This window comes from Arachis ipaensis, chromosome B01 (assembly GCF_000816755.2).
Source record: "Arachis ipaensis cultivar K30076 chromosome B01, Araip1.1, whole genome shotgun sequence".
In the NCBI taxonomy this organism is placed as follows: Eukaryota; Viridiplantae; Streptophyta; class Magnoliopsida; order Fabales; family Fabaceae; genus Arachis; species Arachis ipaensis.
Window position 1 is genome coordinate 52,416,765 of NC_029785.2, and position 19,015 is coordinate 52,435,779.

Below are 19,015 nucleotides of genomic sequence, written 5' to 3' on the forward strand. Positions count from 1 at the left end.
AAACAGAAGAGGAGACACCGGGTTCAGCTAGAATGCGAACGGGTTCGGACTTTTTATTGGGGAGCGTGATACTGTGACTCAAGTTCGGTGACTCGCTGGTCGACATCTTGCAGATGAAACCCTTCTTCTTCCTCCAAATACTACTATTATGAGCGTCAAGCGGACTGAACTTCTTCTTCAATACGACGGAGGCACTGCGAATAGCCACAGCCATTGAAGAAGCAGCTCAAGCTTCCCCTACTACAGCTACACCTGGCAAGCAGCTAGAAAGAATCACTTCTCTTCTCTGCTGTACACGTGTCCAAGTGTCGTGATTATTGGGGCTGAATGAGCAGGGACTTTCCTAGGCCCAATTATGAAAATGGGTAGGCCGGGTTGTGGTGAAAGTTTTGAATGACGCAAGGTCCAATGTAGTACAAAGATTCATACTGTTGTTATCAAGCTTGTTAAAAAAAAAATGACTCTTCACATTGTAGTCTCAATAGGAGAATTTTCTCTTTCAATAGGAGAGTTCTTCTAGAACACTAGGTTCTTCTCCAATAGGGAGTTCTCATCAACCTACATTTACACCAGCATTCTAACTAGTTTATCAATCTCTTTTCTTTAGCTTCACCACTAGTAGCAAAACACAGACATAGAACCTACAAGAAAGAAGCAACAGTAAGTGAGAGTAAAGTTGGACATGGACTTTATAGAAGGAAAAGTAATCAGTCTCAACAAACCAGGGGAACTAGGATTCAAAGTCGACTGTTTTAACATAGTTATCTCTGACAAAGAGATAGGTTACAAGGCTCGCAGAAATGCTTTATTGGGAATGTGGGCAATCCACCAGAAGTAACTGTCACTGAGATAGGATTAAAGAAGATACTTTTTAGCTTTAAAGACAGGAAAAAAGGGCTGCAAATACTTCAGAATGGACCGTGGAATGTGAGAGGTAATCTAATTAATCTTCGACTTTAGACTGAAGGTGAATCTGTGTTTGAAGTTAATAATGATTTTATGGAATTTTGGGTTCAAGTTCATGGTATTCCTGTTGATTACATGAGCAAGGAAACAGCCATTCATATTGGGAACATGTTAGGAGTTATTGCTGAAGTAGAAGACCCAAAGGTGGATGGAGTTCTTAGGAGACCTTTCTTGAGAATAAGAGTAAGCATCAATATAACGAAGGCTCTTCTAACAGGTTTTTGGTTAGCAAGAGAAAAATCTTCAAACCTATGGGTATATTTTCAATATGAAAGGCTACCAGACTGTTACTACTATAACTGTGGCATCATTGGACATGAAAAGAAAAGCTGCAAGAACCCAACAGCAATGGCGGTTTGGGATTCGACAAAGCCTAGATACTCGACAGGCTTGGGAGTAAGTCAGGTTCGAGCTATTACATCTATGGGTGCTGGTAGCTCAAAACAAGGTAGATGGAAAGAGAAAGATGGGGAAGAAACAGCGCGTGGACAACAAAGTATGGGAAGAAGAAGTGAGGATAGACAAGATACTGAAGAAAGCATGATCAAAGATGAGCAGAATTTGCAGCGTGAATTAAGGGAAGAAGGTTTCTTGGAAAATCAATTTGAGAAAGAGAATGAAAGAGAAAGAGCAGAGGGGCAGGTAAAAAAAACACAGAATATCCCAGATTTTTAGGGAATGAATGCTGACCTAGAGGAATTAAGGGCAGGCTATATAATGGATACTTCATCAAGAGAGATCAGGAAAAATAAGAAGGGAATAGAAAGATCAGCCCAACAAGAAGTAGATGAAGGAGAGTTTCAAGAGAGGGCAGAAGTTGGGCTAAACTTTGACATCAGGCCCAATAAGAGAATAACTCATGTTCAACTAAGCAAGCAGGCTGGAAGGGAGCCAAATATTGAAGGTCCAACTAATTGGGTCAGGGATGAGTCAACTCAAAGAAAAAGAAAGAGTCTAGATCAAAAGGAACGTCAAAGATTTGAATCAAGCTATGAAGCCCACACCCCAAGGAGAACAGAATATGAAGATCTGATTCACAACAACCAAACAAATGGCAAGGAAGAGAGCAAGGAAGAAAGGAACAAGCAAGAGTATAAAGCAGAAAGTGGAGATATGTATTATGTTGAATTAGCAAGCGACGGTGAAGAGGAAGGAGAGAAGATAGTGGAAAACAACAGAGGTTCATCAGGGTGGAAAATTGAGTTAGCTAATTATATGCAACAAAGTTTGAAACTTAAAAGGAAGAGAGAGGATAGACGCATTCTGCAGATAACTAGAGTAGCCTGGGAGGATGAGAATGGAAAAGATCAAGTGCAAATCAGCAAGAGAATCAAGAATTATGAAGAAGCGACAGCTGAATGGAATCGAACTGAGGAAGGAATAGTGGATTGGGGCACAGGTAATAACAACAAGGCTGAGGAGGCGGGCCTAAGCAAGCCCCAAATTTAGCCATGAATCTCTTAAGTTGGAATTGTCGAGGAGTGGCGGCTTCCTCGACAATGACTGAATTAAGAAATATTTGCAAATTTAACAAGCCGTCAGTAGTTTTTTTGATGGAAACTAAAGCTAAGGAAGGTAGAATTAATACTATTAGAAGAAAATTATGTTTTGATAAATCCTTTTGTGTAGAACTCCGGAGCTTGTCTGGAGGTCTATGTATTTTGTGGAAATCAAATGTGAATATTAATATTTTGTCGTGGTGTGATAATTTTATTACGGCTAAGATAAGTATAAACAATGGTGAATTTTGGAAATGCATATTTGTGTATGGTAATCCTATTTTCAGGAAAAGGAAGAATTTATGGAGGAATTTAACAACCAATAATTGGGATCAAGAGGCAGTACAAATATACATTGGAGACTTTAATGAGGTTTAACACAAGAGGAAAAGGTTGGTTTACACCCAAAACCAAGAGGGCAACTTGAAGAGTTTAGGAAGTTCCTGAATGTCATGGTTTTGGACCTTAAAGGAAACAAATTTACTTGGTTTAGTAACCCAAGAAATGGGTTCATAACTAAGGAAAGAATTGATCGAGTCCTAGTAAACTGGCAATGGAGGAAAAAGTTTCAACATGCTGTTTTGGAAGTCCTGCCAGCGATAAGTTCGGATCATTGTCCATTAATGCTGACTACTAGCCCGAGGAATAAAACGAATACGCATTTTAAGTATGAGGCATTTCGGAAAGATCATGAGGAATGCTGCAATGTTATTAATAAGGGATGGAACAAAGAGATCATAAGAGGAACTGCATGGACCAACATTATTCAAAGGATGAAGAATTGCAAGGAAGAATTGAGAAAATGGAGCAGGACCACTTTTAAAAGGGCTGACAAGGAAATTTTGAAGATGAAGGAGGAGCTTAGAAAACTACAGAATTCAAGTTTGGAAGAGAATAAACAGCAACAGATTAATCAAATAAAAAGAAGAATTTCAAAAATGTGGAGGCAAGAAGAAAAATACTGGGGGCAACGATCAAGGTTAAAATGGCTTAAATGGGGAGATAAGAATACTACATTTTTTCACGCTACTACCATTCAGAGGAAAGATAGGAATAGAATAGAAAGGTTAAAGAATTCAGTAGGACAATGGGTCCAAGGGGGTGATGAAATTTTAAAACTGGCAGAAGAACATTTTCCCAAGTTGTTTACTTCTGAAAAGAGAGAAAGTTTACAGGAGTGCATTAGGAAAATACCGAGAAAGGTAACCAATGAGATGAATGAAGAGATCCTAGGAAATATAAGGGATGATGAAATAAGAGCTGCAGCATTTAGTCTGGGAGGTTTAAAGGCCCCAGGACTAGATGGACTCAACGGGATGTTCTACCAAAAGCATTAGAAAACTGTGAAAGAAGAGGTATGCGCAGTTGTTAAAAATTTTTTTGAGGAAGCCGTTATGCCTGAGGAGATTAGTGAGACTACTCTTGTTCTTATTCCAAAAATAAATAATCCGAAAAACCTTAATAAGCTAAGGCCTATAAGTTGTTGTAATTTTATATACAAGATAATATCTAGGCTGATTGTGGTAAGGTTGCAGAAGATATTGGACAAGATAGTGTCCCCAATACAAAGTGCTTTTGTTGGTGGGAGGCTCATTCACGACAATATTATCATTGTACAAGAAGCCTTTCACAGGTTAGGAAAAAAAGGAAAAGATGGAGTCAATGAACTAGCGATCAAGATAGATATGAATAAGGTTTATGATAGACTTGAATGGGACTTTCTTGAAGAGGTGCTCAAAGCATTCAGTTTTAATGAAAAGTGGGTGAAGTTGATGATGGGATGTGTAAAGAGTGCAAATTATAAGATAAAAATTAATGGCAACATGTCCAACAAAATTAAACCTCAGGGAGGTTTGCGACAAGGGGATCCGTTATCACCCTATCTATTTATAATAGCGGCAGAGGTCTTCACTATCCTAATGAGTGAAGCTCAACAGGAAAAGCTGATCTCTGGCATTAAACAAGCACCTACAGCCCCACCTATATCACACTTACTTTTTACTGACGATTGTATTATTTTTGCGGAAGCTAAGGAAGAGGAGGTTTATCAAATTATTCAAGTCCTTAATCAGTACACTAAAGCCTCGGGTCAGCGTATTAATTTGGAGAAATATGGTATTTCTTTTGGTAGTCTTATTCCTATTCAAACTAGAGTTAACATAGAGGAGATCTTAGGTATGGAAGTTTGGGAGAACCCTGGAAAGTACCTTGGTTTACCAGCCAGATGGGGAAGATCTAAGAACAAAGCTTTGGAATGGATAGAGGAGAAGGTTATTAACAAAATGGAGGGTTGGAAGGAGCAATTATTGAACCAAGCTGGCAAAGAGGTTCTTATAAAATCAGTGATCCAAGCGATACCAACATATACCATGAATGTTGTGATATTTCCTAAAAACTTCTGTAAGAGGCTTAGTGCGAGAGTGGCAAAATTTTGGTGCGCATCCTCAGGAAAGGAGAGTGGTATTCATTGGAATAGTTGGGCAACAATTTCAAGGAGCAAGAAGGATGGGGGATTAGGATTTAAAGACTTTGAATTACAAAATCTAGCCCATTTAGCAAAACAGGCTTGGAGGATATTAACTAACCCGGAAGCCATATGGGTGAGAATCTTAAAGGCGATATATTTCCCTAATAATAATTTTTGGGAAGCTAGAGCACATATAGGTGCATCATGGGTCTGGAGAAGCATATTAGAAGGCAGGAATTTTCTTAGACGAAAAGGAAGCTGGAGCATTGGAGATGGATCTGAAGTAGAGGTTTGGGGGGATAATTGGGTTGAAAAAAAACACAGATTGGAAGCACCAGAGAATGTGGGAAGAATGAAGGTTAAAGAGTTGTTAGTTGAAGGCCAAGGATGGGACGCTAACAAAGTTCACAACCTTTTTCTGAACCCCTTATCTGAAAGAATACTAAGAACACCTGTCAGCTTAGTGAATAAGAAGGATAGCTTAATATGGCCTTATAGGATAGATGGAGATTACACAGTTAAGACAGGGTACTATGCAGCAACAGAGGAGAAAAGAAAGGAAAAAGGAGAGAAGGCATCAACTAGCACAGATCTTAAAGATCTTTGGAAAGAAATTTGGAGAATGCAAGTTCCACAAAAAATAAAATTTTTTCTCTGGAAGGCAGCACATAACATAATAGCAGTCAATTCCAATCTAACTAAAAGAAAGATTGCAAAAATCTCTAATTGTAGGATATGTTTAGAGGTAGAGGAGACAGTGGAGCATGCTCTTTTATTATGTCCTTGTTGGACTAGAGCAGTTTGGTTTGGCTCACAAATCCAGTACTTACCAACACCAACCTCGGTATCCTCTTTTGGATAATGGTTCCTAGGAATGATTCAAAAACTTAGAGTTGGAGGTGCAAGGTAGGCAGAGGAAGAAATAGGCAGTTTAGGTTTTTTATGTTGGGCTGTGTGAAAATTCAGAAACCAATTTGTCTTTCAAAATAATGAAGTCAATCCTAAAGCAACTATAATCATGGCAAAGAGAATGGAGGTAGACTTCAGACAAACCAAAGACACGCAGCAAGAAATACAACAACATAAGAATAATAGGAGAGAAAAGCAAGTTACCTGGAGGCCTCCACCGAAAGAATGGCTAAAAATAAATGTTGATGCGTCCATTTGTAGAGAGACGGGGAAGCAACTTCAGCTGCAATAATTAGAGATTACATGGGAAGAATCATTACAGGAGTTACATCAAGGTTCAAAGCCAAATCAAGCCTAATAGCAGAGGCCACTGCACTCAGGAAAACTATCATTATGGCAAAAAACTTAATGCTTGGAAAGACTATTATAGAATCGGATAGCCTAATCCTTGTTCAAGCAGTAAAATCAAAAGGAAAAATTTGGAAAATTGATGCAATTTTTAAAGATATTTTTATGCTTTTGAATGATTTGCAGGATACAGGGTTCACTTGGACGCCGAGAGAGGGAAATAGACTAGCTCATGAGATCGCAGATAGGATATCAATGGAAAGCTTAGAAAACCAATGGAGGTTTACCCCCCACCTGAAATTGCAAGCATTGTGAGAAGTGAAGGCAGAGTCAGAACATGTTGAACAAGATATAAACATATCATACCAAAATAGACGTGCTTGTGCTACTACCTTACCAAATCAGAGGAGCAGGAGCCAGGTAGAAGATTCACCTATCATCGGCGACATACACGAAGGAGGAAAGACGAATCACGCGCTTCTGGCAGAGAAAGATTCTTTTCGCCATCTCTGGGTTTTGGGCATTGAATTTGCTGCCGTCCACCTCGCCAGAGCTCTTCTGGTCATCTGGTCGTGGTAGCAAAGGAAAGCTGCCACATTGAAGAGCGTTGTTGAGCGTTGTTGTTGGTCATTTGGTCTCAGCGTAGCATGAAGAGGGAATTGATTGTTTGAATTGAGGGTTGGGTTGGGGGTTTGGTTTTCTTTTTGGGTCTGGGCCAGTTTTGGCCTGGATACCTGACCAAAAAAAAAAAGCTTCTTAAAAAATTNATATATAAAAATGTTATAAAAGATTATAAATAAATAAATAAAAATATAATATATTCTCATAAATTAAATAAAGGAGAGTTCTACAGGGGCTAAGATTGGGTGCGTAAGGATCGCTAAAAAAGTAAAAATAGATCAACGAGTGATTTCACACGATGAAAATTCTAAAAGGTGGCGCAAAAGCAAAATGCAAATTAAGAGAAGCAGAACCTGATAACTTTCCTTCTATTATTGTGATGGCAATTTTAGAAAAGCAAGATAACTCCAAAAAATAATAAATAAAGATGTTTTGAATTAATTCCAAAAGAGATTAGTTGTTTTGGATCATCTCCAAAAATAACTGATGTTTTGAAGGGCCATGAAAATAAAACGTTCTATGTTGTAACTTAATAACATTAAGAAACAATATAATTAATTAAAGTTTAGAACAAAAAGTGATAAAATAAGTTACTAAATAACTAAGATAGATGTTCATTTTATCATCGAATGATTTTTTCATATAAAAAGTGGATGTTTATCTGGTTTATACCATTGTTCTGTTACTTGATTTATTGGATTCTACATGTACATGTTTCGCATGTTTCTTTTTTATTTGGTTTGGATTTGATTTAGTTTAACTTTTCTTGAGTTGAAATTAGGTTTGAGTTAAGTCATTTAAACATGGTGCACGAGTGGTATATTTGGTCAATTTGTTAGTCGTTACTGAAGAACTAAGGAGGATGTATGTTCATTTTACTATGTATACAGATAGTTCTTTCCATTCAAAATGTTGTTACTGAACACTAATTGTTTTTGTACATGAGAGCACTAACATGTTATTATAGACGAAATAGAGCTAATAGGTAATGCATATCGCGGGTTTTGGGGAACATTAGAGGTTTCTTCTCGAGGTTACTCGGTTACATATCTTTTTCTTTCATGGTTTACCCTGAAGTCCTTGCTTGAGATTTCTTTCCTGGAAAGTAATTGATTCTTTTCCAGTCCTGCTTTTTTGTTCATATCTATTTTCGTTGATCTTAACTACATATGTCTGCTTAAATTCTTTGAGATATCTGCTTTTCTTGATATGTGGTTTGGTTCTTTGCTTCATGTCTTGTATTTTATGTATATCTCTACCTGATTGTATCCTTGGTATCTTCTTGAAGTTCTTGTTTTGACTCTATTGAAAAAGCTTTGATTTGATTCGTTCCCTGCTTGATTGTGTTCTTAACCATTCTCTTGAATTCTTGTGAACTCCGTCCATGATTTTTTTTCTCCTTCTTTGTTTGGTATCTTTTTAAGTAGCTCGAGATTTGTTTTGGTGTCACGTGTGACCTTTAGACAAAGCAACCGATATGTTAGTTCTTTAGAACACGTTTTGTGGGCACGAAAGGTGAAGCTTGTAAGTGTGCGATGTCATAAGAAGTTGTGAAGCTTGGATTCTCACGAAAGAGTTTGTCGATGTTAGGCTTGTTACCGGTAGTGGGTTCGCTAAGTGATTGACGAAGTTGAAAATCCTCAGATGAGTGGTGAAGAACTGAAGATTGATGGTTTAGAGGTTATAGTAAACTCTCGTTGCAAGTATAGTTACTAAACCAAGCAATCAACCTTTCTTACAAACGTTTTGGTTGTCACAAGTAACAAACCCCTAAATAAATTGATAACCGAAGTATTCAAACCTCGAGTCGTCTTCTCAAGGAACTGCAGGAAAGTATGTTCTTATTATTGGTTATGGAGATTGTAAATTGGGGTTTTGAGAATGAGGAGCGAATGGTTTAATTAGCAAATAAAGTAAATGAAGAACAAGCAATTTAAATGGCAAGTAAAATAAATAGATGACTGTAAATAAACTTTTGGCAAGGTAGGAGAAATTGGAGGTCCTATCCTAGTTATCCTTATCAATGATGATGAGAATTGAATCTTAATTCCACTTTGTTAACCTTTGCTAAGATAAAGGAAGGTCAAGGGATTAATTGATTGGATCTTCGGATCCTATTTATTTTCTAAGAAAAGATTGGGATTATTGAAGTTCAATTCAATTAACAAAGATAACAATTATCAATCATGTTTGAGTTTAATAACTCCTGAGTCACTGATTTCTTAACCAAGACCAAAAGGGAGAAAAGTAAATCTACTGGAATAGAAATGTCTTCAGATGGGAATAACAATAATGTAAATAAAAGAAAGCAATATTAAACTGAAATACCTCAAATAACATTAATTCAAAAGAGTAATCTGTAACATAGAAGAATTCATAAATAAAATTGAGAGAATAATAAAAAAGAATATTGAACCTGATAAAGAGATAATCCTGAAAGCGAATAAAATCCTAATTCTAAATCCTAATCCTAAAGAGAGAAGAGAGAGGAGAGAACCTCTCTCTCAAAACTAAATCTAAATCATGAAAACTAACTAAAGTGGAGACTCTCCCTGAATGGATGCATTCTCCCACTTTATAACCTCTGGTCTATGCCTTCTGGACTTGGATTTGGGCCAAAAAGGGCTTCAGAATTCGCTATGAGCATTTTCTGCAATTTCTGGTGCGTGGCCTCTGTCACGCAGTCGCGTCATTCGGAGTTTTCCTTGTCACGCGGTCGCGTCATTCATGCGACCGCGTCATATGTGTTTCGCTCGAGGCACGCGGTCGCGTCAGTCATGCGGCCGCGTCAATGCCTTTTCGCGCTGGCATGCGGCCGCGTCGCCCATGCGATCGCGTGGCTGCTAGTTTCTTCGAAAAACTCTGTTTTGTGCTTTTCTTCCAATTTTGTATGTTTCCTTTCCATCCTTTAAGTCATTCCTGCCTTAGAAGATCTGAAACTACTCAACACACTAATCATGGCATCGAATGGAAATAAAGGTGATTAAAATAATTAATTTTAAAGCATAGGAAACATGTTTTTCACATACATCACATAATAAGGAAGGAAAAGTAAAACCATGCAATTAATATGAATAAGTGGGTGAAGGATTGAATAAATCACTCAGATTAAGCACAAATTATATCATAAAATATGGGTTTATAAAGTGGTTCGATAATATACGGTTGGAAACTGAGAAGGTAAGCAATGGTAAAGTGTGGAAAGTTGAAACCTTAAGGCTTGACGAGAAACTGGTTATTATCACGGATATATCGAATGTGTGCAATAGAATAGAATCAAGATATTATGGAGTAAGAGTATTCTTGGGGAGTAATAAGCGAGTTGAAAAGCGTCTAGTGATGGATTAGTTAAGGAAACAAGAGGGTTAGCTTGCCAACCACTTTGTTTTGTGCATACCTGTCTTGAAAAGTTTGCACCTTATTGTGTTTCTTCACGTTTCAGTAAAATATTGAAACCATGTAACCCTTTTTGCTTTGAGCCTGTTTTGTAGGTTTTATTTCGCACCACACCTTTTTCCTTATATTTATGTCATATGACTTACTGGTATTTGAAAATTTATACATATACCAAAACTTTTAGCTTTTTCTTAAAGTATTCAAGAGTAAAGTATTAGAACTATGCAATCTTTTGTGTATTATATTAATTCTTGAGGATGAAAATTTTTATAAGTGAGGTAGGATGTAAGACTCCAAATTTTAGATATTTAAATTATGAGTTAATTGAAATTATCGATATTTATTTATAATTCATATTTTCAGAAAATTATCTTATAAAAAGGTAATTAAACCTAAGTTATGAGGTTTTGAGTTTTAAATTAGTTAGCGCTCATATAATTTTCATAATAATTGGGCATTTTCTTATTTAAATTTAAAACTTTAGTAATTGAAAAATAACGAGCATTTTATATGCCTTAATTTTAGTATTTAGATTTTGAACTTTATTTTATGAATAAATGAAAATTAATTTTATTATTTCTAATTCTTGAATTAGAGTATTTATTTGAGAATAAATTGTAATTTGATGAATAAATATTATTTTTATATATAATTATTGTTGGATTAAAAATTAGTTTTCAATTACTATATTTTTCCTATTTTTATTTGAAATTACCAACCTACCCTTACCCCTTTTTCTTAAATTAAAACCCTAACCCTAAACTAACACTCAAACCTCCCTCCATCACTTTTACTCACCACCGTCACCCTCATCACACACACACATACACACACAGCTTTTTTCCCTCACCCATGAAAGAAAGAGAGAATGGAGAGCAAAGGAAGGCAGAACGGAGATTGGGAATAGAGAGGGAGACTGCAGGAAGGTAGAAGGGAGCCCAGAAAGAGAGAGGGAGACTGCGTCCGTTACCGCTGTCAAGGTGCTCCTTGCTGGTCGGCGCCGTTCATGCACCGTCGCCATCGTGGGAGGAAGCCCGTGTCGCCATCGTCTCTAAACTGCACGCTGCCATTATTGACAAGGGGAGAGAGAGCGCTCACGAGGTAGGAGGAGAAGAAGAAGACACTGTCGCGTGTTGTTGATGCCGGTTTTGTCGTGCTATCTCGCCGTCGGGATCGCTATCATCGTCGCCGTTGAAGCCACGCCATTCGTTGCTGGTTGTGCCGCCACCACACTTCCATCGTCGTTGAAAACTCTGATTACCGCTGCTGCTTGTGAGAGAGAGAGAAACGCATGAAGCTGTGCTATAGAGAGGGCTGTTTCTATCATTGCTGTTGCATCATCGCCATCGCGCCAATTGCCGTTGTTACTTGAGATCCCGTCACTGTGCCTGGCTGCCAAGAACGGTCCTGAAGTCTTCAGAACCGCCGCGGGAGTTACGGCTACTCTGTTTTCACGCTTTTCCTTTTGTTACAATAAGTGTATTTTGTTCCGGAATCCTTGAAATCGGTATTTTGTTATGTTTAGTTCGAGTTTCTAAGGTTTCGTAACATAGGGTCGAGTTCCGATTATTGTATGTCACGTTTGGAGTTGCTGCTGTTGTTGCGGAGGCATTATGGAGCTGTGGTTGCAGTTGCGTTGTTGCGGGCCGGTAGAAAAGGGCTTTTACGCATTTTATGGCTTTTTTGGGTTTTGACTATTTGAGATAGGGATATTTTCTTAAACTTATTTTACTATAAAAAATTGTTACAATTCGATATTAATATGAAAAATACATTTTTATGATTTTTGTAAGTGTTATAGATTGAACTGAGTTGCTTTGGATGATTGAAATTGTTTGCCTGGTTAATTTATTAACTATTTGAGAAAGTTGGATATTCTGGTTTGTTTGTTGACTTGGTTGATTTGGTTTTGTTTGATTTATTAAAAATGATTTTGAGAATTGAAAATGATTTGAGATCTTGGAATTAGTCTGATTTTGGAAACTTGAGAAATATTTTGGTTGGATCTGAGAAGGGTGACAAAGTCTGAGTTTTAGGGGAGGTGCTGCCAAAATTTTTACGAGAATTTTAGAATTTTTATTTTGGTTAATTTGATTGAAAAATTATTTTATTTGATTTTGATTTATCTAAAGAAAAGAATGATGATTTAAAGATTTTAATGAATTTAAAGGAAAATGAGTTGGGTTTGATAAATTTTATCAAAAGAGATATGTCTTTAGTACTTTTAAAAATTTGAGAATAATGAAAAGATTAAATTACACAATTGGTCCCTACACTTTCAGTGAAATTGCAAATTGGTTCCTATACTTTAAAAGTTTGTAATTGGGTCCCTAAAGATAATTAAAATTTGTAATTTAGTCACCGTCGTTGAAAAAGTGTTTGATTTAACAGAATATTCTCAGCATATTCTGAGAATATTTTGTTAAATCAACACTTTTTGACCGGCGGGGACTAAATTGCAAATTTTAATTCTCTTTAGGGATCCAATTACAAACTTTTAAAGTGTAGGGACCAATTTGTAATTTCACTGAAAGTGTAGAGTTCAACTATGTAATTTAACCTAATGAAAATAATAGATTTGAGGATAAATACTTTTGGGATTTTCAATTAGGATTTTCAATTTTTAACTGGTATGACTTTGAACCTTGTTGAAAAAGTTTTAAAACTTAAAATGGTTTTGGGTGAAAATGGGATTTTGAAAGAGATATACAGGGTAGTCAACCCTGCGAGGTGCACAGAGCACTCAACCCTGCAGGTGTACAGGGCGCTCAACCTTGCGAGGGTCTCTCTATATCTTTTGATAGTAATGTATATTATTTTTGGCCCCCAACATAAATTTTTTGGGTCTGTCACTGATTATACAATTGGATTTTAACATGATCACGTGTTCTTTTCTCAAGCTATTGGTAGATTTTTGCATTGGTTTCATGAGAATTTTCTCTAAAAAACTTGTACTGTCCAAATATTAATTCACACAATATTATTAAAGTTGACTATAGATTTTTACTTGTTTATCAATGATACTGAGAATTTTCTCTAAAAAACTCGTACTGTCCAAATATTAATTCACACAATATTATTAAAGTTGACTATAGATTTTTACTTGTTTATCAATGATATGTATTTGCGCTAATATATCTATTGGATAGAATTAAACATATCACACTACAAATATGCATGTAAATTGTATAGTAATATTATGTAATTTGTTTCTTTTTATTTTACATATCATATTTAAAATTACTTGGGTCAATATTATTTAACGAAATATATAATATGTTATCAATAAGTTAAAGATTAAAATTATTGTAATAAATTATCAGAAAATAAACTATAATATTCATGAAGTAAGTCTTTAACATTACAAAGAAGATCATACTCTTTCTTAACAACCTCGTCCGTTATCCAAAACATATTAACTACACAAAATCTAATGATATAAAATGAAAGTATGAAACATATATTACCTAGATTTAAGGGGCAAATTATATGTAACATATATAATATCATTTAGCCTATCATACTCCAATTTATTCCTTCTTTTCGTATGAATCTGATAAAAAAGAGTCCAATTCCTTTCACACCCCGAAGAATCAGATGCTTGGCTAAGAATGTGAACTGCCATGTTTTGTAAACATGGAGCAAAACTACCAAACAACATCCACCATTCATCTACAAGTTACAATCCTAATTTTTTTCAATAAATCTTCCATTTATTTTTTTACATCGTAAAGAACTTTAGAACACTTTTTAATATCTCCACCTATCTTTGCCAAATGTTTCTTCATTCCATTAATTCTCCCTCTTTCAAAAGTAATCAGACAAACAAGCATTGGTAATACGGTTTTCTGTTTATTACTTGTAAAGCAACATATCTCTAAGATGGATTAGTTTTTCCCTGAACATTAGAAGTTTGTGATTGACTATCGTTAGATTCGGGAGGAAGAGAAGCTTCATTCGAAGCAATAGGATTTGAAGCCGAGTTATTCTCTCCATTATTATTCTTAGGTGCTTCTTGGTTGATACTCTCATCCATATCTAAAAATTATCAGTAATCTAATAACAATACAATCTAATAATAATATCACAGGCTTACAACAACCCACAATAATCCAGTAATCTCAACAGTCAAGAACTCTACATAGATACTTACAAAATAAACAAAATTAACAATGGAAAGGTTCACAGATTAACTAACAACAATTATTCAAAATTATCACAATTTTAAACCACAGTAATAAAAAATCATAGTTCATAGATTAACTAACAACAATTACAGTAAAAAATACCTAAAATAGAGCAGACTGAACACAGAAGGGGATAGGGAGCACGACGGAAGGGCTGACACGACTGAAGAGCAAGAGCGCAGTGGAACAGAGTTGGCGCCAGCGGGACAGTGGCTGCATGATGGAGGCAGGAGGCGAGACCAGTTGTAGTGACAACGGTGGTTTCAAAGTTTGAACGGTGGCTACGCGCTAGAGGCAGCTTTTAGAAGTTGTGATAGCGGCGGTAGCTAGACAAAAGTGAGGGAGTGAGGGAGGAGCTCGATGAGAGGAAGGAGAAGGAGAGTGGCTGAGTGAGACTGTGAGAGAGACGAGGGTACTTCTGCTACGCATTTAGGATAGGGTTCCTCTCCTCTAAACCAAACTGTGCCATTTTGGACTTTTGGGCAAAAATCAGAAAATTGGCTGGGTCCTGGTTCAGTTTGATCGACCGGTTCGACAGTCAAACTTTGGTTTTTGAATCTTTTGGTTATAGAATCTGACTGATTTGGTATTTTCATCGGTTTACGGTTCGACTGGTTCGACTAGCCGATTCGAATTGATTTTCAGAACCCTGGTTAATATAGTAGTAGCCAAATCATTCTTGATACATTTGTAAGCTTTGAAAATTTTGTTTAGAGGTTCAATGATTCATCAAAGATGGACATTAATGTGCCAATATAGAATTTTAGGCCACTTGGACAGTGTTAAACTGTTAACTGAGTTGCAAAGGATATTTATAGGTGCTGCTTTCATTTTGTAAATAGTTGCTTTCTTTTCAAATTTGTGTATGTACAATTTTCATTTTTCTTTTCTTTCTCTAGAGACTAGAGTTACCAAATAATGAATGTGTAGCCATGGAACTGGAGTTAACCAGTACTAAACAGGAAGCATGTACGTTATTCTAGGCTATACACAAAATTGTAACAAAAAATCAATTTCAAAACTGGATTTTAAAATTGGATTTAAAAAAATAAGTTTTTGAAATCGAATTTTCAGAAAAACTAGATTTAAAATCGATTTGTAATTAAAACCGAATTTGAATTTTAAAAGCGAGTTTTTATTTTTCTAAACCAGTTTAGAAACGGTTCTCCCCTTCAATCCAGCTCCAGTTTTGTTTTTTATGAACTACAAAACTAGTTATGAAGTGAATGCAATTTAGATTTTTAAAAATCCAAACCTTGCCTACCCCTATCAGCATAACCACTTCACTGGCTTCCTAGAACTTTTCAAGTCATAATTCACTCTTAAGGGTATGTAGATGAACTTCTGGGTGAAGGTTTGGTATATCCATTGTGATTTTGTTGAACCTAGTCATGTCCTAGAAAATTTCATGTTGACCTTGTTTAATGGTACTCAAGTAATTAGAATAATGAACATAAACAGAAGAAGATGCAAAATTATCTTAGAAAATGTCAGTCAATTCCTGAAAGAAAGAAAGAAATAGATCATACAAGAAAAGATAAAAGCGATAATAAAGCAACATCTTCTAGAAAAAACATGACAAAAACTAGAAAAAAGACAACAAAAAATATGGTTAAAAGCATCGTTCAACAATAACATGGAACAAAATTTAGTAACATGCAGCTTGGGATTGCCAAGGCCATTGTGTGACTTCAATGTTGTAGGCAACATGAAGTTCTTAGGCAATGGGAAACCCATGATATTTGAGGATAATGGTCAATCACGAACAAGGTCTACAGACGGTACTTTAAAGCGAACTGCTTCTAGTTGAGTCGTATCAGAAACATGAGTAAGATTAGTATTGACATCATCTTCCTCATCATGAGCCTCCTGATCATTTTGAAGCTCAGCCAGCTACTCAATCATCCTTTGGTTATCAGCATGTAATGTTGTAACCATAGCTAACAATTTAGCTTGTGTTGGTGGAGGTTGCTTGTTTGCTATTACCATAGTATAAATAGAGCAAAAATCAAATATTTGAATTTTTGCCTCGCAGTGGGCGACAAAATGTTCCTGTGTGAGGTATAGCTCATCCTCAACAATTTTAAAATGCATTATTCTCTTCTAGATGGGATATAGCTCAGATTACTAAGAACTTACCCCAATGTTGAGATATATCAGGATGACTTATATAATGATTAGATTATAAATGACATTAATGGTGATTCGTTAGCAATAACCTGGCCCAGTTAAACCCATGAATCGACATCCAGATAAAATAATTAAATAAAACATGACTTACTTCAGTATGAAAAGATCTCTCTTATAACAAAACTATTATGAAATATACTAAGGTTGGTTACCAAAATATTAGAAAAATATCTCAACCACTATAAAGAGGTAACATTATAAAACAAGTAACCCTAACAAGAAGAAGGTAAATTATTCATTCTAAATATACTCAACACTCATCTTTTACTCTTGTTTACTTAAGTATCGGAGTGCCTTTGCATGTTCCCATTGCTGCCATTTCTCTTGAAGCCGACGTATACCTCATCCATCCCAAGTGAAGACAAGTTCAACTCTGGAAAGGACAAGCTATACATCCTCTGAGGCTTACTATGCAGGAATATTTGGCACCCACGTTTAGATCTAACCCCACCATCATCTTTACTTTTACCTTTTTTTTGCAAGATATAACTAATAGTGGAAGAGAAAAAATCCTCCTCCTCCTCCTCCTCCTCCTCCTCCTGTGGTCGAGCTGTTAGTTATCAATGAGTTGCTACAGGTAGAAGTCCAGCGGGTAACCGAATTATTAAATTAGAAACAGAATGGTGGAGAGAGTGAGGAGGAATAAAAGAATTCTAGTAATGATGACGATGATGATGACCATACATTGGAAGCCAAAGTCGTGGTGGTAGTCACCCCAAAGTCGTCAGTGAAAAGAACAAATTCTTTTTCAAAAGAAATCATGAGTTTTCAAATGTCTAGAAACTTCACTCTGCCGATGAAACTAAAATCCTATGAGGGAATCGGGGATCCCAACATCTATGTCACCAAATTTTTTTCAATGATGTTTATGAACAATGCATCTGATCTCATACTTTGTCGTACATTTTCCACTTTCTTAGATAGTGCTGCCTTGATCTGGTATTTTGGGTTTACCTGTAGGTTCTAGATCAAGTTTTAACGAGTTAGCCGACCTATTCGTTAACAATTTCGTAGCTTCAAAGATCTATGTGCATGACTCACATTATCTCAGCACCATAAAGTAAGGACAACACAAAAGCTTTAAGGATTATATAACAACATTTGCTAAGGCGATCATAGAGAAACTAACTTCAATCCAGAGGTTCACTTGCATACATAAAGAGTGGACTTCGCCTTGGAAAATTCCAAGAGACTATAGTAGTGACGAAGCCAAAAATGCTGACCGAGTTTTGAGAGAAAGTTGTAAGTCAAATTGAAAAAGAAGAGTTCCGACAACTCCAGAGGACAGAAAGACTACCCCTATCCAAAAAGAAGATAAACGCAGCAAACATCAAAACAACAAGGCATAGTCATTCAAACTAACCCCAAAGTTCTATACGTACACCCAATTCAATACCAAGAGGCAAGACATCCTACACTCTAAGTTAATTAAACCCCCAAATAAGGCTGGAACCTATCGAGACCATCGATATGTGGATAAGTTCAAGTATTGTACTTTCCATTAGAAATAGGAATACACCACAGACGATTGTATTATAGCCAATGACATCCTTGAGAAGCTAGCTCGTCAGGGCCTATTAGACAAATACATCGATGGTCAAGGACAAAGGCGAAATACAACAGACCTTGACCAATATCTAAAATCAAATGATAGTTATAGAGACAAAGGAAAAAAGGTACACAAAAATCCTAATAAACCCTGTTATTAATTGCATTTCTAGTGGTTTCGCAGGTGGAGGCAGTAGTAACTCTGTCAGGAAGAGGTTGTACATGGCCATGATATCAGTAATTGGATCCGAGCCAACCTCCACCAGAGATTAGATTCACACCTTCAGACTTCAAAATAGCGAGTAAAAACCTGGACGACCATGTGGTCATCTCAGTCCAAGTAGGAGACCCATTGGTGAAAAAAGTCCTTTTAGATCCAGGAAGCAGCACGAATGTGCTATTTTACTCCACATACCAAAAAATGAAGTTAAGTGATAAAGCTCTACAGCTGTCAATAGGTGTTCTAACCCCTTCAACGTAATCTATCTCCATGTTTCCTTTATATTCTACTAACTATCCAATATGACTCGAAAAAGCACTAAGCTCACTTCTAGTTATAGGTTACAACTTTACAAATCTTAAGCACAACCACATTCAACTTAATTGAACTCATCAACAATCTATATAACTTTAATTATGCATCTCAAATTTCTAATCTTTAACTCCACTCTAACCGTTGAACTTCGTAACCCAAGTTAATCCTTTGTTCCTTGAGTCACTCAAGGCTCAGCACTTTCTTAATTTCCAAACTGACTCACTAGGCCGATATTGACTTCCAGATTATAGGGTTAATGAGACTCTTCTAAAACTTTAATTCTCCACAACTTCTTGCAACGCCATTCAATCATTGATTTCACTTTCTAAATCTCCAAAACGACCAAATT

The 19,015-nt window shown here is 36.2% G+C and overlaps 1 protein-coding gene across 4 annotated transcripts in view; it reads right to left on the reverse strand.

The window, feature by feature from the left end:
- The window catches only part of LOC107630418 (nudix hydrolase 14, chloroplastic), a 3,467-nt gene extending 3,142 nt beyond the window's left edge, over positions 1-325 (reverse strand). The window contains exon 1 of one of the 4 annotated variants that reach the window (XM_021121428.1): positions 4-302. In XM_021121428.1, the coding sequence (XP_020977087.1) occupies positions 4-214 (211 nt within the window). In that variant the 5' untranslated portion in view covers positions 215-302. Of the gene's footprint in view, positions 1-3 lie in introns of all 4 variants that reach the window. The other 3 variants (XM_021121431.1, XM_016333537.2, XM_021121436.1) reach the window with 3 other exon arrangements.